Genomic DNA, 25,336 nt, shown 5'->3' with positions numbered 1-25,336 from the left:
GCAATGGCCAGCTTCTTTTTTCTTTCTTTCTTTCTTACAAAACCATTGTGGAATTGTATACAAGGTTACCTGAACTAAATATCTATTTCAAAAATAAAAAATCTCTATACATTAGGAACAAGATAGCAATCTAAATTGACATGGTTTTCGGGAGAACATTTTCCATCTACAAGACCCATTTTTCTTGCCACTAATAAATTTAACAGGAACAAAAATGAAAAAATGGCCTCTAATCAGCTACGAGTAACTTGAAACAAGGCAGATCCTGTAACCAACTACTGACTATGTTGAATAAATATATCAGACATGTGAGTTCTTAAGGTTTCCTCAAGGCAGATGCTGCACCCATGACAACAGCCAAGACAATGCCAAGACCAGCTCCGAGGGAAGCACCCACAGCTGCAGCTGAAAGTGAATTTGCCTTGGCTTGAGAATCACGACTCGCATTCATAGCCATTTCACGCTCTCGTGCCATTTCCACCAAAAGCCTATCTCTAGCAAGTTCCTTGAAAATGGAAAACATGTAGTAAACGTCAATAGTTTGACAGATAAATAGACCACCCGGCACCCACCCCGTCCATAAGCATATCAAGTATATCAATAATCAAAGAACTGTAACATGACAAGACGACATTTAATATGAATGAAAAGAGCAACCCAAATGAGAGCACCAATGCACTTAAGTGGTTTTTAGAACAGAACACCCACCATGGACAAAGATAAGCTTAGGGAAGGGAAGAATTTTAAAAATAAATTAATAAATAAAATATTAACATCCTTCATGTTAACCATAAAATTTATTAGACGTTTGTTTACCTGAAAGGAGGCTTCCTCATGGCTCCGAAGCACGTGATGGACTACTTGACAAAGAGAGTTGACACCCTCCACTGGGAGAATGATTTCTTTCTTCTGGAAAGGCCTCCTCACAAGATTGATGGGAGCAAAAAATATCTTTTGAGCGACTATCCTCCTATCAGCATCTCCAGTGATTGCACCCCATGGCAACGTGGTATTTGCAGCACTGGGCATGACATATGGACAGGAATTGATAACGCCAGAGGTGCTTGGAGATGCTTGGTATGACTGGACAACAGCATCGATCGCTGATTTCTGCTGATGAGCACTGACAGAAAATTTGTTTGTTACAGCAAGAACCCAAGGAATTCCAAGCGATTTAGCTTCATCCAGTAGAAGTGAAAGGGCTGGCTTTTGCTGTGATCCATTTGAGTGATTAAAGCGAGGTATTCTATGAGACAGGTTATGGACAAGAACAATCAAGTCTGTCTTTCGATTAAGATCACGAATTCCTGTCCATAGTTCATCTCTGAAACGAGTGGCCTCTGAATTTAGCTCCTGTAATACGAATTCCAGAAATATGACTATAAATAATGAGAAAGAGGATTACGTAAATAACTCAGATATTCAGCCAAAAAACCAACTCATATGTTATACACTTATACCAAAGATAAGATATTCCATGCCAATGGGGACATTGAGGAAGGAGGAAATACCTGCAAATTTACCCCTACTGAATCACAGAAGCATAAACCACCAGAAATACCTTCTTGGATATCAGTCTCCGGAAGCAGGTTCTCAACTTTGGAAATATTGGTTATTCTGCCTTGGGATATTATTGCCTTAAAAAGAGAAGTCTTACCGGCACCCTAATAGTCAATAAATCATGCAAATCACTGCATGGAAAACAAAATATACAAAAAAAATTGACCAAGAATTTAAAACATCAATACCTCAAGGCCAAGTAACCGCACCCTACGAGTTCTCACATGAACCTCTTTAGAGACCGTGGTAAAATCACTGGTGCAAAAGATGAAAAAATCACTTAAACCTTCAGGAAGGATGGACTTTTCCTCATGATATGGTCCTGAAGTGTGCTCCCTATTGAGATTAGCTGTGTTGGAATCAATAGAATGAAACACATGCATCAATGAATCTGCTACCATCTGATGCATTGGTGGCTGTCTTAATGGAGCCCCAACTAAGACTCTCATATTTTGTAGTTCTGGCTTCTCTCCATAATTTGAAGAGTAAGTTGGGGTTGAAGGAAAAGATTCTACTGTAGTTGAACACCTGAATGAAGATGTAATGTCATATAGATATGAAAATCATGCATAGAGACATCAATGAAGGTCGGAATAAAGTTTCAATGAAGTGAATGAACAATACCAGTTACCATTCACTTGAGCGTGAACAAGTGTACAAAGATGCAATCCAAAACCAGTGATATCAACTTTTAACGGGTCTCCATTCTTACCACCAGGTACGCCATTCCATCCAAGAGGAGCAACTGAAGTAGCTGTATGGATAACTGGAGACTCAACAATATGCCCAAGTTCCACAGTTCCTGCAACTGCAAGACCAAGCCATTGCTGAAGATGCGGAAACTGCTGCAGTTGCTCTATTCCTAAAAAAGGAGAGGTATCATCTCTCATGCACAGGTCATAGATTCTGCAGAGGAAACAAGGTTACACCAAGTGATAAACTTTAAATACTTAGAATTGCATGATAAATAATGTCAAAATGAAGTACATGAGATTGCATTTTCAAAGCATCACTTGCAGAGATTTCAAGTTCTGGGCAGATCTTCTCAATTACCTAGATGATGGCCCAAGATTGCAAAATTTGGACATCATTTAGTTTAAGTTATGGCTAATCTAAGGACATGGTGCATGATGCCCTAGAAATCCAAGATCTGAGCATGTTATTTTTGGCAGACACGTCAAGAAACTATGAAGACTTTAAAAACTATATATTATCTCAAGCCTAGTGTAATGAGGCTTCCTAGATGTGGAAGTACCTCTCTCTATTTATAATTACAGTGAACTTCAAAGTAGGAAGTGGAAGACAAGTGATTTCAAACCAGATGCACTAATGGAGGCTTCCTAAATGTGGAAGCACCTCTCTCTATTTATAATCACAGTGAACTCCGAAGTAGGAGGTGGAAGACAAGTGATTTCAAACTAGCTGCACTGACCAGACTACACTAGACCATGTCTCATTCCTGGATATATATCTACACAATTATTGAACACTTGACCACTTGATCAATTTATAAGTCAGGTGCTTGGTTGACCAAGGTTCAACTGTGATTTGATATTTGCGAAGATTAATATTTTGTAAGAATAACAGGATGAAACAAATCAACAAAAGAAAATAAACTGAAAAGGAAAACAGAATATAGAAGTAGAAGTTATACATTGGGCAAAAATATGATAACAAAATCCCGCCAACCGATGTAATGACAAATTTGGGAAGAAAAGATGATGCAGAAGCACAACTCAAAATCTAATTAACAAATTAAGGAGACACTTTTGAATGTAGAAACATTTATTACCTCTGGAATCGAGATCTATATGCCTTCATTGAATGTGATTGAAATCGTTCCCTAAGTTCCGCAATCACAGATCTGACCTGAAAATGCCTTTGCCAGAAGAAGCAAATAAAATGAGAAATTCCAGACATTACTACAACTACTTGAGAACAAGCAAAACTGTAGAACTCAAAAACTCTATGCAGGAGAAAATATTATAATTTACACACAAAAAAATGATGGTCAAGCAAAGGAAGCTCATACCGATGTCAACTTTGAGTATTCTGCATCTGATAGTGACTCCACTGATGAATTTTCCAAGAGATAAAGCTGGCACAAAATAACATATTTCTGATGAGCTCACAAAATTAATTTTATGCCCTCGTCTACTACAGCATAAAGCTCATTCAAAATTGAATATTTAATAATGTCAATATTAAATTTTCTAACAGTAGGGCAATCCGGGTGTTTTCTTTCTCTTTTACTTTTTTGGAAAGGGAGGGGGATTTCAGCAAGCACAAAATCATGTTCATGAAACACCAAGAATACATAGCATATATGTTAGACTAAGAGACAACATCAAATATGACAAAACCAAGAATAAGTGACTTCCAATTAAGTACTCCAGCATACAGCTGATTGCATACAAACCCAATAAGTACCAACATCAGAAGACACAACAAAATACAGACTGATGGCAGCATTCCATCAGACATTACATAGTTTGGATTACTTTCCAGTCTCTCATGCATGCACCCAAATCCAAAACAAACCATTAGAAAGAGGGTTATCAGTTTGTAGTACATACCTCCCCGAATGGTACATATGAAGGTAAAGAAGGTACCCTGCGCCATTTCCTACCATCCCCATTTTTAGTGGTGCTTTTTTTAGCGCTCTTTCCACTTGATGCCACATCTGGTGACTCTTTGTCGTTATCAGAGATAGGCTTAAGAGATATACCATCAGAACCCTCCTGGATTTCAAGAGACTGTGGTCGGACCATGTCTTCATCTACTAAAGTCGCTGCAGCAGAATCTGACTGAGAAGATGTTTCAACAGATTCAACTTTCCTTCCTCTGTACTTATTAAATTGTCTTCTTACGCCCTCTAAGGGAACAAGCCTTGAAAGTCTCCAGATAGAGCTCTGTACAGGTCCCAAACCCAGAACCAACCGCTCCCCCTCATTCTCTTTGCGTTTTTCTAATACTTCCTCACTTTTTAACATGGATATGTTAGTAGTTGCAGTTTCAGCAGACACTGAAAGAGGTTGTGCATTATAATGGTGAAAATAAGCAGGAGACAAGATGCGAGGCACCAGATCTTCTGGAATGCAGTAACTCTTGAAGTAATGCTGCCACCCCTTTCTATTAACATAACTATAAAAGACAAGAATAAAAAGCATAGATTTAGTTATGTTGAAATAAGATAATAGAGATGAAAGAACCTGAATGCCACAGAAAGTCAGTTCACAAGGGACCAGAAACCTACTCTCTTAAAGCTGCATTCCCAACAGGGGGCTGGGAAAATGTTATGCATTTGACTCGAACATTTTCATTATCCTTTAATGAAGAAGAAGCAGCAACAACCCTCAAAATAGCAAGGGTTGCTAGTACTGCCACCTACACAGGCAAAAGCACTTACAGTAAGAAGTTTAACTAACAAGCAATGCAGTCACTAATAATTAAACAGAGAAGCTAATCAGACTTACCGCTCCACCAAGTGAGTGTCCACATAACACAAGGTTCCGTTTTTTCTTTTGAGCAAGCCTGTACAACTCCAGAGCAGGTATCCCTTTAGCGCGAGCCAAGAACCCCTAAAGATAACAATTTGAAAGTATAGCAGGTTAGAACATCGTCCGGGGGGAATGTACATGCATAAGATCAAATGCATATGTGGGTGGGACTGCAGGAGTGATACAAGTTCCAACAAACAGAGTGCCATCATACCCGATGAGCAGCAGGTTTAGCTTTATCATTTACTTGCTTCGCTTTTGATTCAAGAGGATTAAACAAATTCTCCACATTTCCCTTTCGGTTTTCAGGTGGGTTACATTTATTAGTCTCAGTCCCATCAGTATCATCCTCCAAGGCATCCTCATGAAATATAGCACCTTGCAATATATTCGCATCGGTCATCACATCCCTTCATGATATAAAATAACAAACAAGTGAATGAATTCTGTTTATCAAGCTAACAATGCTCAACGAATTATATCAAACCAAATGGCGCTTACTTGTACTGCTTCGTTCCAATGAAGGAAGCAAATAATGTATCACCTGCTTCCGCCAACAGATACCTGCAAGAGAGAAACGCACAATAGCTAAATAAATTAATAATAGACCAAAAGACTCAAACTTTGAAATTAAACAAACAACCAAACAAACAAACAAAATATCAAACACCTGTGAGGAACGTGATCCGAAGAAGGTTGAACACGCTCCAAAGAAACAATTTGTCCTCCAAAGTCCGCTTTAAATTTGTCCACGGCGCGAACCAATTCGGAAGCAGGTCTCTACGAAGCATTCATTCACATACAGCAAGCATTACATATACATACATATATATATATATGGAAATTGAGATTGAACAAATGGTAATTGAATGTGAGAGAGTTGAGTTTGATTTCAGTGTCCACCTTGTAGACGCACTCGGAGAGGACCATGCAGCAGAGGATGTCCTGCAAGTCGGAGACCGAGTTGGCCTTGACGGCGCCGCAGAGATCGTGGAGTTGCTTGCGGCGGCGCTCGTACTCCTTCTGGATCCACTTCCGCTGCTGGCGGTCGCCGTCGTTCAGAATCCACGGCCACCTCATCCGCCATTGCAGCGGGCCCCACGACACCTTCATAAACCTGGCTCGCTGCTCCTTCATCCACGACTCCACCCGGCTCTGCATCGACTCCATTGTTGTAGCGATCGGTTTCTGTAACCACGACGGGGAAGATCACGAAGCGCAGCGAAGCGACAGTGACTCGCGGCGAGACAGCGTGTGCGGTTTTTTTTATTATTGATTTATTTATTTTTATTTTTATTACCAACAAAAAAAAAAACAAAAAGATTTAAACGGGGATTCGGAAAATAGTAGAGAATCGTTTGCGGTCAGCGGAGGCATATACCTGCGAATCGGACAGACGACGATTTGATTGCATTTTGACTGCGAATCGGAGTTTCACATTCTTCTTTCTTATTTTATTTTTCCAATTCTTAATTTTGAAGTATCTCAAATTATCTATAACTGCATTTTACTCATTTACATTTCTCATCCTAGTCCTATGTGTATGTGATATGTCGGTTCAACATCACCCATATTGTTATGAGATAAATATATGAATTTTCTATTATTTTTAGATTTCGAATTTGGGATTTTGTGAGGAAAAACTATTACTAATTATAAGTTCGTTTCATTCATATTTTACAATTTAATTCTACTATATATATTTTAGGATCAATTACACTTTGCACACCTTAAATATATGTCATTTTTCATTTTGGTATTCAATATTCAAAAAATTTAAAAATAAAACCTAAAGTTTATAAAAATTGCAATGTGCCTATTATATTAACTTTCTTGTTAACTTTAATTGTATATAGTATGTGTGAGATTCACTTGCGCTGATGTAGACAACAAAGTTATATCATGTGAAAAAACACATCAAAAAAACCAACTAGATTTTTATAAGTAGCTACTATTTACACACATTTTTTTTCTTTTTGCATACACTTTTCTCCTACACATCTCCTATCATCTTTTAAAATGTAAAATTTCTCTTTAACACACTCCTCTCATTACCAAAATACCCACAATCTCATTAATTTTACCAAATTTCTCTTACACACCCCACTCAATCCATTCAAACAATACACACTTACTCAACCCTTTCAGATAATACACACCCCCACCCTCACCCGATCCTAGCTAAGAACACACCCCTGTATACCAATATCATCATCAGAGTCGTCACCACTGCCGTCGAAGTCGTCTTTAATTCACTACTATCAATCCGTTGTTGGTGGTTTCACCACCTTACTATAACATCATAGCCATTGTTGTCAACCCATAGTTATGCCTTAAGCTAAATTATTTTGATTCATATGCAAATTTAGGTTTTTTTGTCAAATTTAAATTGGTTAATCCCTCCTAAGACCTATTTTTTTTTTCTGTTTGAGATAATTTGGAGAGCGGATTTTCTGGGTTTCAAGATTGAAATTTCGGGTTTGGGTTATAAGGTTTCGCAGGTCGTTCGGCACTGATCTACCTAACATTTCGATTTCGTTCGGTAATAAGCTACCAAACATCGTTCGGTAGTAAGCTGTCGAACCTTTCAGTTTCGTTCGACAGCTTACTACTGAACGAAATAGAAATGTTCAACAGACCAGTGCCGAACGACCTGCGAATCTGAAAATGAATAATCAAAAAATTTCATTCTTGCACTCTAAAAAACCTCACTCCAAATCATCGCAAATAGACGAAAAATGTATTGAAATTGATTAACCAATTAAAATTAGATAAGAAAGTATTAGATTTACATTCAACTCCAAAAATTTTAAGTTAAGACATGTCTCCAACTTCCAATAGCTATGGTGGAGAGATGATGCATGGCGGCGATGAAGGCGAGTTGACAGCGGGAGGTGAGTGTCGTTAATTTTGGGATGGAGGTGGGGTCACAGGTGGGGTGTGTTTTGGTTGTGGTTGGACGAGAGGTTGATGATGGGGTGTGTAGTTGTGGTTTATGAGTGTTGGGCTTGAGGTGTATAAGGAGAGGTTTTTTTTTTTTTTTTTTTTTTTTCAAATGATGTGGGTTGTCCTTTAAGCTAATTTCATTTTGTGTCAATTAAGTAATTTCACAAAATAAGTTGGTAGAGATATGCAAAAAAAAAAAAAGAGTGCAAATAGCAGCACTCTTTTTATATGTTAGAAAATGATTAAACAGATCTACCATACGAGAACATCAACAACCTATTTTAATTAACCAATTTTAATTTTAACTAATTTCTTAATCATTTTCGAACACTTATATTATCTTGAAGACTAAGTTTAAAAAAAGAAAAATTCTCTTACGTGTTGATCATAATATAAAGTCTCATGAGTTGCTTTTCAATTGAACCTTTTTTGTTAAGGTGATACTTTTATTCGCAAAGTACATATGGCAGTCAACTAGTCAAGTATGGTCATTCTCAATTCATATTAAAATCAACTGTGAGTTATTAAATAGTTATACAAAACAAGACTATAACTTATTTTAAAGAAAAATAAATCTATAATTAAAAGTTAAAATGAAAAAGCAAAACAAGTGATAATCCATATTTTATTTTTAGTGTCATAATATATGTTTATTAAATTTAAGAAACCAAAAATTCGAGTATCATAATATTTTCAATAAAAAGTTATAAAAATATGTTTTATTCATTAACCTACATTTCTCTTTTCGCAAGATTAGCACATTCTCCATTAATATGTAATTTTTACTTCATATAAAAACTATTTAGCAAGAAGATAAATGTTGGTCAAGCTATTTCCGAGGCTGGCGAGTCATTTCAAAAAGACAAAACTACCCATGATCTTGTTGGAGAGACGAATATCTTTATCTTTATCTTGTTGAGGATGTAGGAAAATATGTTAAAGATTATAATAAGTCACAGGTTCTAACCCTTTTGATGTAACTAATTAAAAAAATATTGTATTATTTCATCCTAAATACCTATTGTAACAAAACTGTTACATTCCCACCTTTATTAATTTACCTATTAGAGAATTGAAAAATGATCAAATATTCAGAAATTAAAATTCAGAAGCAAAATCATATATGAATCATAAATGAGTACTGGGTTTCTCTTGTACAAGAAGAGGTTATTAACTAGGTTTCCAAATTAAGAAATCATATTGATGGATACGTCAAAACGCTTGGGTGCATGGTGTTTCTGGAATAAAGGAGGGTTTTGTTGGGTTTGAATTCTTCTGCTTTAGATTCATATTCGAATCTAGATTCAGCACGATATATCAAAATGTAATTATCATGGATGTGTTTCAATTCTGCTTTAGATTCATATGTAGGAAAACTTCCTTTCTTAACGATATGGTGTAATGTAGGTTTGAGGCCAAATTTGTCGACAGCCTCCTTAGCCTCTCTGAATCCTTGCCCATAAATTTCGTCCTCTCTATTTTCCATCAGTGCTGCGCGATATTCTCTCAAATATGCTCTATAGTCAACCTGCTGCTTATTGCCAACTTTGTATGAGGAGTCAACACCATCACTTGAACAAAACTCACAAAACTCTTCCATCCATTTGTAGCTCATTACTTCACAAATACCTTCTTCAACTTTTCTTTCCAATGTTTTACAACCTATATATTAATTAGACATACAACACAAACACCAAATAATTAATTAGGAAAATTAAATAAAGAAATGAAAACATATATATGATATAATCTGTTAGTTATAATTAATATTGGACTCTCTAAGTAGCTAAATCTAGATCATTCAAACCTTGAACTCTTAACCATACATGCATCATCTCGTGTGCCAAGGTTCCACCCATTATCACACTGCATGTATGCAGATAAAACTTTAGAGTTACGTAAAAAAATTGATCGAGTATAGCTAGTTACATAATTTCAGAAATAAAAAATTTAATGAGTCAACATATCTTGACATTGAAATTAATTAGGTTAGGTTCCACTTAAATTTCACTTGAACCTTATGTTTGGGTTGAATTCCACTTTCATTCTTATAGTTTCAATTGTTCTGATTTTAGTGTACTTTACAAACCGTTGCAATTCAAATACAAGTGAGCATTTTTGTCTATTAATTTGTTAAATTTGTCTCCAAATTATTGATGTTTAGTAAAACAGAAGAGATCAAAACATTTGAAACTAAAAAGTGAAATACATGGGCAAAATTAGAACATTTGAAACTAAAAAGTGAAACTTAACCTAATTAAACTGCAAAGATCAAAAGTGAAATTTGGCCTTGCAAAAAAAAAAAAAAAAATCATAGTTGCATTACATGTAACAAGACACATATATAATTGGTTCGTTGATTACATTAATATATATGTCTATCAAATTATGTCATTATTCTATTTTTGCTTGTCAAAACTAAATAAGATGCAAATGAAAGTAGATTTGGTAGTTAGAAAAAATATTTAAAAACTCACTTACTATATAATTCATAAATTCAATATAGAAAATTGATATTAAGTATAAAGTATATAAAAGGTATTTGAGAAAGAAGATATGAGGTAAGATATATACTCCGGTCGTCCAAACAAAAGCAAAATTGTTATGCCAGAAGTTGTTGTTGATGTGGTCTCCACCTCAACCTTTTCTCCATGTTGTGTAAATTTACCAATCTAATACAATCCAAAACAAGAAAGGTTTTATAGCACAAATAATAATTTTTTTTTCTCAAAAGAAAAAATCAATTAATTAATTCCGATCAATTAAAATCTTACCCTCGTGATAGCACAGGTATGAAATATGGTATAACCTTCTGTCCAACTCTTCGAATGAATTGAAAATAATGCAATTAGCAATATATAGTTTTAATAAAATTGAAACCATACAATTTCAGAAAAATTTGCAACTTACTTTGTCCAATCTACTCATCTCATGTCTATCCACGAACAAGATAGAAATGCGTTCATCCACATCAAGATTTAAACTTGTAAAGAAGTCATTTACTTTTTGAATAAGAGGTTTATATTCGTCTGGATAGATGGTAGCAATAGAATAGCAATCTGAGCAATATATTCCACCATCACTAAAGTTTATATATTTTATGTTTGCTGGCTGCATGTAGGCAAATTAAGAAAGAAAATTAAAATTCCAAATTCATTAAAACACAATTAAAATAAAAAATGTTTGTTGTTGCACAAATTAACCTTTTTTTGGGGTGATGGCAGTCCCTTAATCCAACCCGCATGACAAGCTTGACACATCGGCCGACTCTCACAGGTCGGAGTCCCAGAAGCCACTTGCATTCCGATTGAGTTCATTCAAATTTACCAAAGCTGATATTCAAAATTCTAAATAAACTTAAAAATCTTGGAATAAAAGTATTCTACATTAAATGACATTAATTAACTAAAAATTAGAAAAGATATTATTGGTATTGAACAATGTGATTTAATTGAAGGAGATAATATATAGCGCTGTGAACCTAGCTAAATATATACAGAATATTCAGCCTATCACCCTAAACCCTAGAAGGGCACTATCAAATAAGTCATAAAAGCAATTCTGTTAGAAACATATATAGATTATTTTATTAAAAATTTATACTTGGAAGCGTAAGTGTTTTCTAAGTACTATTTGAATTTTTTTTTTTTTTTGCAAACACAAATAAAAACGCTTTTAAATAGTATTGTCAAACAGGTTCCTATGAATCTAAAATTTTCATTATTAAATGAGTAAACATAAAATAGATTGAAATTTGAGAGGAGAGGGTCTTACCACGTACAATATTCACAATTAACCAATCACCCGCCCTAATAATCTCAGCTCATCCCAAATTCTTCATTGATTTTGAGATTTTTTTTTTTTGGGGTGAAAGATTGATTTTGAGAATTAGCAATAGCTAGAGAAGAGTTAGAGATTTAGGCCGGGGTTAGGGTGAGAGCAATTGTGATTAAAAATTGATTATATAGAAGAGATAATATAATAGAGAGATTTGGAGACTTGCATGTTTAGTGAGAGATTTTCATAAAATCATATTAAATTTTATGAATAGAGAAAAAGGAAAAGTAAAAATAAATTAACGTGAGAGAGGAAAAGAGAGCACACCAGAGGCTTCAGTCTTGACTCTTGAGAGTTCCCCTTTTCTAACGCCAAAATAACCAAAAAGGAATTGGATTGATCCTCTCCTATTTGTAGTACTCTACTTTCAATCTCAGCCGTCCCACATCATTAAAAAAAATCCAACGGATAAAAGTAATGAGTATCTTTCACGTTTTGTGTGACATTCGCACAAATTAAATTAACCGGCCTAAGTGATTAGTCTGATGAGCGAAGTTGGCCTAGAACACCCTCGGTAACAAAAAAAAAAAAAACAATTTGAGTAAGATGGGCCAAGTTAAGTGGAAGCTAGCAAACCCTCCATATCCTTCTCTTCAATCTCTACTCCAACTCTTTTGTTTCATTTATTTCAAAAATGTGAACATAAACTATATATGAGTTTCAACACAAATTCCCACCAAGCATTGATCCATATATAGCACATGATATACACAAATTCCCACTAATCATTGTTTATTCCAAATGCTGGATATCGATCAGGCAAACGTACACTAGTCACTAGCTAGGGGCCGGCTGAGATTCCAAATGAAAATCCTCTGCCCTCTACTTGCGAAATCTTTTGTAATCTCTGGCATAGATGACCAAGATGAAAAGTGGAAGAAAATGAAATGGAGTGGCAGCAAAGAGAAGATGAGGATATATATATGAAAAGTAAAATGCAGCTACAAACTTCATAAAAATTAAGTGAAATTGGTAGCCATATTTTACTTTTGCATTCATGGAATGCTACAATTTACAGAAACAAATTCATTTAGTGCAATGGTAACCTTAAGTTATTATCATCCATTTGGATGGTGGCTTAACTTGTTGGACTCGGCATATGCAGATCATATGTTTGATGGGTACCCTCCCATTTAATATATATGGACTCTGGAACTCAAGGGTGTGAACTGTAAAGTATATAGAAGAGGATAGTGATTTAATTACTTTTTACCATACAACCCATTTCACAAAAAGATTGATCCCAGTGCTTGTTCACAGTGAGAAACCAATCTCTGGTCCAGTGTTACATCCTTGAATACAATGTCAAGGATAACACTGAACTCATGAGAGGAGACTTGGCCACAGAATCCCTTGCTTCCTAGAGGTCCTCGATCATGAAAGAGCCTTAGCAGAGTTCTGGGCCAAGCTTGTATATCAAGTATAAAAGAAATTTTTTACTGCATTATATATATTATGAGTGTACGTATAAAGGTTTTTGAGGGTTATTATTAGGATTCCATGCATGGTTCTTTTAAATCGATCGAGTTATAGAACACAATATTTTTAATACATCGAGTTAAGACACACCTATACAAGTGGGTCTGAATTGTATCTTTGTAAGGGACATGATCACAATATATGTCTTCTAAAATGTACGAGGTACGTGGTCGATCACTTATGAAATGCAAACTTCAATTTTGTGTGAAACAGGGCGAGATTCAAGTTTCAACCATCAACACCTAAACTCCAGCAGCATGGGGATGAGAGTCTGCAGGCAAACCGCCAGGAACCAGCTGCATGCGTGCATATATTTGTACACTACATGTTAGATCAAATACCTACTGAAATTCAAACAATGTTGAGATTGCATGTTTACTTACCATGCAATATTTCTACCCAGGAGAATAATCGTCTCATCATCGTGCCTTATTATAAACCGTCCATCAGCAGTAACCTCACTGAGAGAGAATTAATTGAATAATCAATGATATAGTAAATAAAGTATATAAAGAACACTTATGCAAAAGAAATGAATAGCTATATCTTATATGTTTTCAATTGAATTAAAGAAGCAGTACATCAAATAATTGAGGTTACCAACCAATTGTATTGAGGACTGGAGACATGTGTCTCGACGACAGAACTGAGTAACAGGTTTCCCTGGTCGTCCACACCCTCCAGTGTCCCTTCAAATTCCATCTCATCATTTGTCATTAGTACTCCAATTCTTTTCCCAATGTTGCATTTGATGAGCTGATCGGGTTGAACCTGCTGCTTCAACATTTGAAACTACTCCTTAATTGTGAATAGCGCCTTCTGTAAACACCCGCAGCATAGGCAGCCGGGTCTCCAGGCAACAAACCACCAGGAACCAGCTGCTTCATGCATATATATATATATATATATATATATATATGTGTGCACATGCAACATATTAATTAGATTCAATATATACTGCATCAAACAACGTACAGATACCCTAAATTGCATAAATTTAATTACTTTATTGCATGTTTACTTACCAAGCCAATATTACTGCGGCATATAATTAATCGTCTGATCTTCGTGCCTTATGATCATAAACCTTCCGGCAGCAGTAAACTCATCACTGTGAGTCTGTGGTAAAAGAAAAAAAAAAAAAGTAAAAACAGTCCAATTAAACAAGAATACAAGATATATATATATAAGAATTACAAGAGATAATTAGTTGAGTAATCGATGATATTGTAAATAAAGTATATAAAGAGCACTTAAAGCAAAAGCAATGAAATAACCAATACATCAAATATATGTAAGGTTACCAACCAATTAAAATCTCAAAACAAAAATAAATATTAAATATAGACTGCAAACTAATTGTAAGCAAACACTTCAATTCCATGTCGAAACAGACAAATTATATATAAATGCAAATTAAACACAGAACTTATATATGATGTTACCTGTTTGGATTTTCATTCAGATCAGGCCAGAATGTGAGTTTCGATTGCATGACTAAGACCCAAGTTTAAATGGGCATCAATGCCCTCCATAGTACCTTCATATATAGTGTATGTGACTATCTTTCATCACGACAGCAATCTTTATGCCGTTGAGGACCTTCTCACTGTCTGCTTCTTTCTTGATTTGGCTTGAAGTTGCTTCAGAGATATAGCTACTTCATCTACTGTCAGAGAGGGATTCAAAGAACAAAAAAGTATTAAAAGAAGTTTGCAAGTGAAATTAAGTGATTTTAGTAATTCAAGTTATCGTATATAATAATTCAGATTTTGGTATATAATTTTGTTATTAAAAAATAAAGTTTGCAAGTGAAATTAAATGATTTTAGGTTATGGGGCACAAGAGCAAACAAAGCCAACACGTACAGCAGGGTCAGAACCATTCGAAGACTGGAGCAAAATAAGATGAACCCCATTCTGGTCAATACAGATATTGGTCAAGCTATTTCCGGGGCCGGCGAGTCATTGCAAAAAGACTGGAGCAAAATAAGATGAACCCCATTCTGGAGCAAAACCCATGATCTTGTTGAGGAGATGTAGTATCTTTATCTTTACCTTGTTGAGGATGTAGGAAAATATCTTAGGATTATAATAAGTCACAAATTCTAACCCTTTTGATGTAACTAAAAAAATATTGTATTACTTGATCCATTTGCCTATCGTAACAAAACTGTTACATTTCTACCTTTATTAATTTACCTATTAAAAGAATTAAAAATGGATCAAATATTCAGAAATCAAAATCCATAAGCAAAATCATATATAAATCATAAATGAGTACTGCGTTTCTCTTGTACAATATGAGGTTATTAGCTAGGTTTCCAAAGAAATCACATTGATGGGTACGTCAAAACGCTTGGGTGCATGGTGTTTCTGGAGTAAAGGAGGGTTTGGTTGGGTTTGAATTCTTCTGCTTTAGATTCATATTCCAATCTGAATTCAGCACGATATATCAAAATGTAATCATGGTCGTGTTTCAATTCTGCTTTAGATTCATATGTAGGAAGACTTCCTTTCTTAACGATATGGTGTAATGTAGGTTTGAGGCCAAATTTGTCGATAGCCTCCTTAGCCTCTCTGAATCCTTGCCCATAAATTTCGTCTTTTCTATTTTCTATCAGTGCTGCGCGATATTCTCTCAAATATGCTCTATAGTCAACCTGCTGCTTATTGCCAACTTTGTATGAGGAGTCAACTCCATCGGTTGAACAAAACTCACAAAACTCTTCCATCCATTTGTAGCTCATTACTTCGCAAATACCTTCTTCAACTTTTCTTTCCAATGTTTTACAACCTATATATATATTAGACATACAACACAAACACCAAATAATTAATTACGAAAAATAAAGAAATGAAAACATGCATATGATATAATCTGTTAGCTAGTTATAAATAATATTGGACTCTCTAAGTAGCTAAATCTAGATCATTCAAACCTTGAACTCTTAACCATACATGCATCATCTCGTGTGCCAAGGTTCCACCCATTATCACACTGCATGTATGCAGATAAAACTTTAGAGTTAAACAAAACAAATTGACTATAGTTACATAATTTCAGAAATAAAAAATTTAATGAGTCAACATATCTTGACATTGAAATTAGGCTAGGTTCCACTTAAATTTCACTTGAACCTTGTGTTTAGGTTGGATTCCACTTTCGTTCTTATAGTTTCAATTGTTCTGATTTTGGTGTACTTTACAAACCATTGCAATTCAAAGACAAGTGAGCATTTTTTTCCATTAATTTATTAAATTTGTCTCCAAATTACTGATGGTTAGTAAAAAGGAGGAGATCAAAACATTTGAAACTAAAAAGTGAAACTTAACCTAAACTACAAAAGATCAAAAGTGAAATTTGGCCTTGCAAAAAAATAAAAAATCATAGTTGCATTACATGTAACAAAACACATATATAATTGGTTCGTTGATTACATTAATATGTCTACCAAATTATGTCATTATTCTATTTTTGCTTGTCAAAACTAAATAAGATGCCAATGAAAGTAGATTTGGTAGTTAGAAAAAAATATTTAAAAAATCACTTACTATATAATTCAATATAGAAAATTGATGTTAAGTATAAAGTATATAAAAGGTATTTGAGAAAGAAGATATGAGGTAAGATATATACTCTGGTACTCCAAACAAAAGCAAAATTGTTATGCCAGAAGTTGGCTCCACCTCAACCTTTTCTCCATGTTGTGTACATTTATCAATCTGTTACAATCCAAAACAAGAAAGGTTTTATAGCACAAATAATAGTTTTTTTTTTCTTAAAAAAAATCAATTAATTAATTCCGATCAATGAAAATCTTACCCTCGTGATAGCACAGGTATGAAATATGGTATAACCTTCTGTCCAACTCTTCGATCAATGAATTGAAAATAATGCAATTAGCAATATATAGTTTTAATAAAATTGGAACCATACAATTTCAGAAAAATTAATTTGCAACTTACTTTGTCCAATCTACTCATCTCATTTCTATCCACGAACAAGATAGAAATGCGTTCATCCACATCAAGATTTAAACTTGTAAAGAAGTGATGTACTTTTTGAATAAGAGGTTTATATTCGTCTGGATGGATGGTAGCAATAGAATAGCAATCTGAGCAATATATTCGGCCATCACTAAAGTTTATATATTTTATGTTTGCTGGCTGCATGTAGGCAAATTAAGAAAGAAAATTAAAATTCCAAATTCATTAGAAGTTTAGAACACAATTAAAATAAATAAAAAATGTTTGTTTTTGCACAAATTAACCTTTTTTTTGGGTGATGGCAGTCCCTTAATCCAACCCGCATGACAAGCTTCACACATCGGCCGACTCTCACAGGTCGGAGTCCCAGAACCCACTTGCATTCCGATTGATCGAGTTCAATCAAATACTGCAATGAAAATCCACCAAAGCTCATATACAAAATTCTACATTAAATGAAATTAATTAACTAAAAATTGGAAAAGATATTATTGGTATTGAACAATGTGATTTAATTGAGGGAGAGAATATATAGCGCTGTGAACCTAAATATATACAGAATATTCAGCCTATCCCCCTAAACCCTAGAAGGGCACTCTCAAATAAGTCAGAAAAGCAATTCTGTTAGAAACACAGATTATTTTATTAAAAATCAAAATGTTTTTTGTAAATATACTCGGAAGGGTAAGTGTTTTATAAGTACTATTTTTCTTTTTGACAAACACAAATAAAAACGCTTTTAAATAGTATTGCCAAACAGGCACTTATGAGTTTAAAATTCTCAATATTAAATGAGTAAAAATAAAATAGATTGAAATTTGAGAGGTAGGGTCTTACCACAATATTCACCATTAACCAATCACCCGCCCTAATAATCTCAGCTCATCCCAAATTCTTGATTGATTTTGAGTTTTTTTTTTTTTTTTCTGGGGTGAAAGATTGATTTTGAGAATTAGCAATAGCTAGAGAAGAGTTGGAGATTTAAGCCGGGGTTAGGGTGAGAGCAATTGAGGTTAAAAATTGATTATCGAGAAGAGATAATATAATAGAGAGATTTGGAGACTTACATGTTTAGTGAGAGATTTTCATAAAATCATATTAAATTTTATGAATAGAGAAAAAGGAAAAGAAAAAATAAATGAACGTGAGAGAGGAAAAGAGAGCACACCAGAGGCTTCAGTCTTGAGAATTCCCCTTTTCTAACGCCAAAATAACAAACAAAGGAATTGGATCATCTCCTATTTTGTTACGTGCTCTATTTTTATTAAGTTGTTATTTTATTTAGTTTCAATAAGATAAGCCTTTGACTAGAAGTCTTTAACCTACATTACTCTTTTCGCAAGATTAGCACATTCTCCTTTAATATGTAATTTTTACTCGTATAAAAACTATTTAGCAATTATTATTTTTTGTGCCCATTTAATGTTCAGAACTTCAGATTAGTTTGGACTGACCAAAACTAAAAAATTTAAGTTTGGGCTCGCTAGTAGGCCGTGGGCCACGCATTGATTCATTTCAAACCTGGGCCTACTCGTTAATGCAATATTGAACTGGGCAGGAATAATAGGCCTATCATTTGGAGTTCAACATTTCGTAGGCCTTTGGGACTGAAACGCTATAACTCGCATTATGGGCCCAGAAGGTAAGCATCTGAGCCTTAATAAGAGTCCATAACCCGAATTTAGCAATGCCCCTAAATTATAATCCGAATTTAACACTGATCCCTAAAATATAATCCGAATTGCATGATAGAGATGTAGATCCTAAAACGTGATTGTGTGCTGAGAGAGAGAGAGAGAGAGAGAGAGAGAGACTTTACCTAGACTTCATTTGTACATTAATACTCGAATTAGTAAATTTGCTTATTAATAATATTAAAGGTCCATTGACTTTAAATACCAACCTTTAATAATTTTTTATTTTAGGTACTAAAATTTAATAGCATTTTAGTTTAGATACTAGTTGAAAAGTCAAACAAACTAATAAAGTAAAGGGTACTAGAATTCATAAAAATTACATTATATGCCACTACAATAAAAAAAATTTAAAAAATTCTCAACTAACCACCGGCCACCTCCGTCCGGCCGACCACCTGCCACCGTTGTCCGGCCCACCACCGGCCACCGTCGTCCGGCCCACCACCAGCCACCTCCGTCCGGCCCACCACTGGCCACCGTCGTCCATCCGGCCACCGCCGTCCGGCCAACCACTGGCCACTGCCGTCCGACCAACCACCGGCCACCTCCGTTCGGCCGACCACCGACCAATGCCGTTCAACAACACAAAAACAACTTGGCATAAAAGGGATTCAAACCCCTTTCATGCAAGAGAAAGACACATCTTACCACTACACTACATAATAATTTCAATAAAAGTATTACTTTGACCTCTATTTATCCAATATTGTAATACAATTTAAAAAAAAATTTTAATTCAGTCACAAGTCACAAGTTAAACTATGACTGTCTCACAATTTGTTGTGACTGTCATGGTAAGTTGAAAGAGATACCTTCCCCAATTGCACTAGTATTTATTTTGTATAAAAAATACTGCTTTGACCTCTATTTATACTACATTGTTGTACAATTTTTTCAAAAACATTCAATCAAGTCACAACTTAACCGTGACTGTCTCATAATTTAGTTGTGATTGTTCTGTAGTCACAACTAAATCTGAAGTTGTGACTGTCACAATTTGAAAAAGATAGACCATAAACTCCAGCATGCAAACTATAGAAAGTACACCTAAACCACCCCCAAAACTCATATAACAAAATTTGAAGTTGTGACTAATATTAAGAAAAAGATAAGTTTAACATAAAATACCTAAATGTTTAACATAAAAGCTCATGTAAAATAGAGAAGAGGTTCAGAGTATTCCCTACATAACCAGCAAAAATATTTCAAATTCCCAAAGAACAAATTTAGAGTTAAAAGGCTTAAACCAACCTTGCTTACCAAGACCAGCATTCTTATTTACTACCAATTTTGAGTTTTAATACTTGTTTTACTGAAAAACTCTGAGTTGGTCATTGAGCAATGAATTAATTTCAAAAAATGACAAACCCATGAACAATACATGGAAACCCATAATCAACATCAATGCAAAAGTATCGGTAAACCTATTCTGCCAAAAAGGGGGGGGGGGAAAGGAAACAAAAGCCCAAATGATTCATTGGTTCTAACCTTATTACTCTCAAAGAAAAAATTACAAAGGTAGCAAAATGAAAATCATAATTTATAAGACATTAAAAGAACACACACTTGTCATAAGAATGGAAAAGAAGTCACAATGAAAACTAAACATACATGCAAATACAAAGTCGCAATTTGACATCAAAATTCAAAACCTTTGTGGCACTCACTATAATGCACTAAGTCTTCTTTTGTGTAAAGTAATTGCTTTGAACCTAATTTATATGATATTGTGTTTATATATATTTTTTAAAATAATTAATCCAGTCAGTCACAACTAATTAAATTTAAGTTGTGACTGTCATAATTTAGTTGTAACTGTTCGCACAACGACCAAACAGTAATTTTTTAACAATTATTAATTATACTAAACCCAATAAACGGGCCAAGGGAAAAATAGAAATATGAAATAAGCCCACTAGAAATGGGCTAGGCTGGAAAGAATGTTTGGTATCTAATCTAAAATGTTTTAAGAAAGTTAGTAGCCAAATTAAAAAAAATAGCCATGTGCTGGTATTTTAAAAAGTTATTAGAATTAGGTAGTTAATTCTAATTTTTTTTAATATTAATATGTAAGTATTTTTAAGCATTAAAAATATATAATTTAAAACAAATAAAAGAATGTGATATCATTTATTTGGTTTGGACTTTTTGTGAATCAGTGCATTGGTGAAGTTCAGAACACTCATTAAAGTTGTCAGTAGTACTGCATGCCCATGTGGTATTAGTGGTAAATATTCAAAGTGATAAAGATACGTGCTGTATTTTTATGGTTTAGTGGCACAAGCACACCCACAAGTCCTAATCTTAGAAATTCCCACCAAGCATGTGGTTTGTTTAATTTTATTATTATTTTTTTTAGAAAATGTTTTCAAATCTTTAAAGCATGTGTTACTCATACCAAACTATTTAAATAGCTGTGTTTTAATTTCCAACTTATTATCAATTAATTTAATTTATTATAACAAATTACCAGATATTAGTAGAAGTTTTTTTTGTTTTTTTCTCTATGGGTCATCAGATTTTCAGACAACAGTGGTTCAATCAAGGTCTGGACTCCGGACCACATTAAAAATGTATTGCCCAGAGGCAAGGGTTAAAGTCATTTCCAAAGTGGTCCCATTATCATGTATTGAGTTATATATATTGACAGCGAGCTCATCTATTTTTAGGCATGGGCTGGTTGCCTGGTGCATTTATTAATTTTTATTCTCATACGAAAATTCTAAACGGGTTAAAGCCTTAAAGGTAATCCGTAATTCCCAGCCATATCAAACATTTTTTATTTTATGATTTGACTGATTGACTTGTTAAAAATAGGGTTCCTATTAGGGGTGTCGGACCAAACCCCTAAAAACCGGTTTAATTTACTAGCTAGTTTTGGTTACGGTTTGAAATTTCTAGAAATTGGTAAAATCGAATCAAACTGTTCATTATATGTGGCATATTATGATCAAACTTCCATAATTGTTTGTTTGTTTAATACATATTCTTATATTCATATTATTGGATGTTTTATTATTTTATTCAATATTAGTGTAGATTGTTCATTTGAATGTTTTAATAAAGCTATTTAAATTTAATAATTAATTATTTGATTAATGGTAGTTGAATTCAAAATTTATTTTTTTTACACCCACACTACTTAACTAAATCGGTTATGAGTGGTTTAATTTGGTTCGGTTTACAAATTATTTTTATGATAAATCGAACCAAACCAAATAGTTAAAATTTATTGGTTTGGTTCTAATTTGATGTCCAAACCGAACTTAATAGGATATCAAATCAAACCTAATCGAGCCCACCCCTAATTTCTATAGACTTATCATACGAAATTCTTAATGCAAGCAAACTCCATATATATATATATATATATTCATATGCAAATACATAAATTGTCCACCCAATATTACAAAATATTTATTCTATAAGCCAAAAAATATAAAAATGAAGATATTGTGTCACATTTACAAATTTTGAATGCAAAGATTTTGAATTTTCAGGTATGCTAACAACTTTTTTCTTTTAAAAGAATCATAGTCATCATTACATTACAATGACATGGCCCATATATATAATTAAATTAAGAGTTAATTACACTTATACTTTATGAGGTTTATCATTTTTTCACATACACCCCTGGAGTTTCAATAATTACACATACAATTCTTGAGGTTTTAAATTGTTGCATATAACCCCCCACGAGAGAAAAAAAATAATAATAAATAAATATTTGTATTGAGGTTGGACCTTTTACACCTTGAGTAATCTTATTAGGTCATTTCACCCTTTAGCACTGCCTTTTTACATAATTTCTCATTATTTTTCGTCTCACTATAGGGGGTTATATGCAACAATTTTTAAACTTTAATGGGTGTACATGTAATTATTAAAACCCTATAGAGTATATGCGAAAAAACGATAAACTTCAAAAGTGTAAATGTAATTAACTCTTAAATTAACCGCCTTTTAATAATTGCTAGATTTTAGATGAGTATTAGACTGTTAGGTTCGCTGTCAGTCCAGATAAATAAAAGTGACCAACATATATTTCAACTATAGTTTCTTGGCCGACAAAAAGAAAAACTATAGTTTATTGGTTTATAATCTAGAATATTATGGAAGGATCTCAGTTGGAAGCTACAAGCCTACAACGAGTTTAGTATACATTTTTTTTGGTGACAACTGTACAATACAATATAGTTCATCTAAGTTGATATTTTTTTAACTCAGTTTCACAATTTCGTTTTTTTCTGCACACCTGCTCATTGACTCATCGTTGATGTGGGTCAATGGTCATCATCAAAGTTTGCTTTTAAAAAAAGCAGGAAAGCACTTTGACGTTGCAGTTGCTTTATCTACCAAGCTAGGCTAGTAGCCACAGTGCCACACCACTCTTCCTTTATAATAATATCCTACCTACCTTTCAGTCTTTCACCTTCATTGTAGATGATCAATATTAAGTATTAACAGCATATCAAAAGGCAAAATAATAATTTTAATTTAAGTAAAATATAATAGTCCTTATAAATTCAAGCGCGTTGTAAATTCGAACCTTCGAACTATCACATGCATAGAAACACTCAAATTTACTTACTATATAAAAAATTTAGTCGTAAGAGTTTTTTCCATCATAAAGATGAAATTTTGGATTCGTGTAAGATTATGTTTGAATTTCAATCCCTAATGACTACATGTGGGGTTTATTGAGTTCTTTTATTGCCCCAAAAACCCTTCACTTAACACTTTTTCTTAATTAAACCTTGTTTTGTCCCCTTTTTAATTCTCATAATAATGTCAGATGAAATTCGAATTTGTGTAAGATTCTTTGGAATTTCAATCCCTAGTGACTGCATGTGGGGTTTATTGAGTTCTTTTATTGCCCAAAAACCCTTCACTGAACACTTTTTCTTAATTAATCCTTGTTTTGTCCCCTTTTTAATTCTCATAATAATGTCTTGCTAGTGAGAAGACAACTGTCCCTGAAAAAGGGAGCCATCCCCTTCCAAGTAATAAAGGGAGAAAAGCCATGCATCACATGGGAATCACATAATTATTAAACAAAAGCTATGCATTAGAGAAAGAGAACAAAAGCAGGAACAGTGAAAAGTGATGAAAGCAGTGGGGGGGGGGGGGGACATGGAGTAATGCATGGGGTGGGGACTCTAGCTAGCCTAGGGGCACCTTAAATAAAGTCAAGTTGATGACCAAAAGCAACAGCTTTGCTGCTTTTTAGCCCTGAGTTATTATATGCCAAAATTAAATCTGGCTAATCAGCTAATGCCACTTCTCTGTTCACAGAGCCTCAAGAAATTTCCAACTAACAAATTGACAATTTTTGATCATGTATGTGTTCCTGTTACTGTTTCCCATCTCAAATCATATTAAAATAAAATTATCATCAAGCATTAAAGTGATTGGTCATAAAAACATAATGAGCTGTCTCATTATGGAAGTCTCTATCATGGAAAGCAATTAAGTGTGTTAACTGTTAAGGCTGTGTTTATGGTTCAGATTCAGGTGAGGAACACTAACTAAATTTATAGCCTTGGCCATTAGAGTAATGGTTCCTGGATGTACCAAGCTTGTGTCTTAACTAGTCAGACACCCACTTGACTACTTGAGCACCAATCTTTAAATGTTCAGAGAACCAAAAAGGGATTGCAATCCAAAAATGGTGTATATAGTATGAATCACATCCCTTGGTTGCAAAAGATTTTCTGGTCATATATTGTTTGAATCCACAGGAGTTACTACCATTAGACTAATCAGAAACTCAACACTCTGTATGTACTAAACAAGAATCCTAAAGAAACCAATCCATTATACAAGCAAGAGATGAGAGAGTGGGTGATATAAATAAATAAACCTCAAAATCTCAAACAAGTGATCGAGGCAATAATTATGTTACAAAATCAGTATCTGCCATATATGGGAGATCAGTAAGCTTCTGGTCAGCCTTATCCATCATATGGCTTGGTGGACTTACTTGACCTTCTCTTCCAGACTACAACCCAAGTAAGTGCTTCCAACAGCAGGCAATTCCACCCAACACAGCAATCACAATTATGTAAATGGTCTTCAGTTGTGTTGAGGATTCAGTATGTGTAGGCCTTTAAACACATTGACAATGCCAAGGACGAGTATCGCGTATCCAATGCTGTGGTGGTAGATGTTCCAGTAGAGCCGGTACTTGTGGTCCTTGTTCGGTCTCAAGAACAATGCAAAAACCTGTAAATTAAGATCCTAAAGAAATAAGAAGATGGACAAACATAAAACTGTGTATGTTATCAAGTACATGATACCTGCACAGTTGCAAGGGAGAAGAGGG

At 34.2% G+C, this 25,336-nt stretch overlaps 3 protein-coding genes and 1 pseudogene across 4 annotated transcripts in view; all 4 read right to left on the bottom strand.

Moving 5' to 3' along the window:
• Positions 1 to 6: 6 nt before the first annotated feature.
• On the bottom strand, positions 7 to 6,496 carry LOC147276157 (lipase class 3 family protein). Its single transcript, XM_086253608.1, has 14 exons — positions 5,964 to 6,496; positions 5,731 to 5,840; positions 5,562 to 5,624; positions 5,275 to 5,470; positions 5,037 to 5,141; positions 4,817 to 4,947; positions 4,137 to 4,704; positions 3,593 to 3,658; positions 3,353 to 3,429; positions 2,185 to 2,466; positions 1,749 to 2,088; positions 1,512 to 1,664; positions 817 to 1,353; positions 7 to 505 (listed from the first exon to the last, which is right to left on the bottom strand). The coding sequence occupies exons 1-14, from the start codon at positions 6,228 to 6,230 to the stop codon at positions 317 to 319; spliced, it is 3,084 nt and encodes a 1,027-aa protein (XP_086109734.1). The 5' UTR covers positions 6,231 to 6,496; the 3' UTR covers positions 7 to 316.
• A 2,705-nt stretch (positions 6,497 to 9,201) lies between these two features.
• Positions 9,202 to 11,308, bottom strand: LOC147276156 (protein DA1-like). Its single transcript, XM_086254116.1, has 4 exons — positions 11,210 to 11,308; positions 10,917 to 11,117; positions 9,833 to 9,872; positions 9,202 to 9,668 (listed from the first exon to the last, which is right to left on the bottom strand). Exons 1-4 carry the CDS (start codon positions 11,306 to 11,308, stop codon positions 9,202 to 9,204), a joined length of 807 nt encoding a protein of 268 aa, XP_086110242.1.
• Positions 11,309 to 15,654: 4,346 nt separating this feature from the next.
• LOC147276155 (protein DA1-like) lies at positions 15,655 to 17,694 on the bottom strand. Its single transcript, XM_086254115.1, has 5 exons — positions 17,596 to 17,694; positions 17,291 to 17,491; positions 16,962 to 17,047; positions 16,258 to 16,322; positions 15,655 to 16,124 (listed from the first exon to the last, which is right to left on the bottom strand). The coding sequence occupies exons 1-5, from the start codon at positions 17,692 to 17,694 to the stop codon at positions 15,655 to 15,657; spliced, it is 921 nt and encodes a 306-aa protein (XP_086110241.1).
• A 7,076-nt stretch (positions 17,695 to 24,770) lies between these two features.
• LOC147276154 (cytochrome b561 and DOMON domain-containing protein At4g12980 pseudogene) overlaps positions 24,771 to 25,336 on the bottom strand; it is a 5,650-nt pseudogene continuing 5,084 nt past the window's right edge. The window contains exons 2-3 of the transcript XR_015123852.1: positions 25,311 to 25,334; positions 24,771 to 25,236 (exon numbers count right to left, since the gene is read on the bottom strand). The product of XR_015123852.1 is annotated as a cytochrome b561 and DOMON domain-containing protein At4g12980 pseudogene (transcript). The remainder of the gene's footprint in view (positions 25,237 to 25,310; positions 25,335 to 25,336) is intronic.

This window comes from Dryas octopetala, chromosome 8 (assembly GCF_963921425.1).
Source record: "Dryas octopetala chromosome 8, drDryOcto1.1, whole genome shotgun sequence".
NCBI classification, from domain to species: Eukaryota; Viridiplantae; Streptophyta; class Magnoliopsida; order Rosales; family Rosaceae; genus Dryas; species Dryas octopetala.
This window is presented reverse-complemented; position numbering and strand designations above follow the sequence as displayed.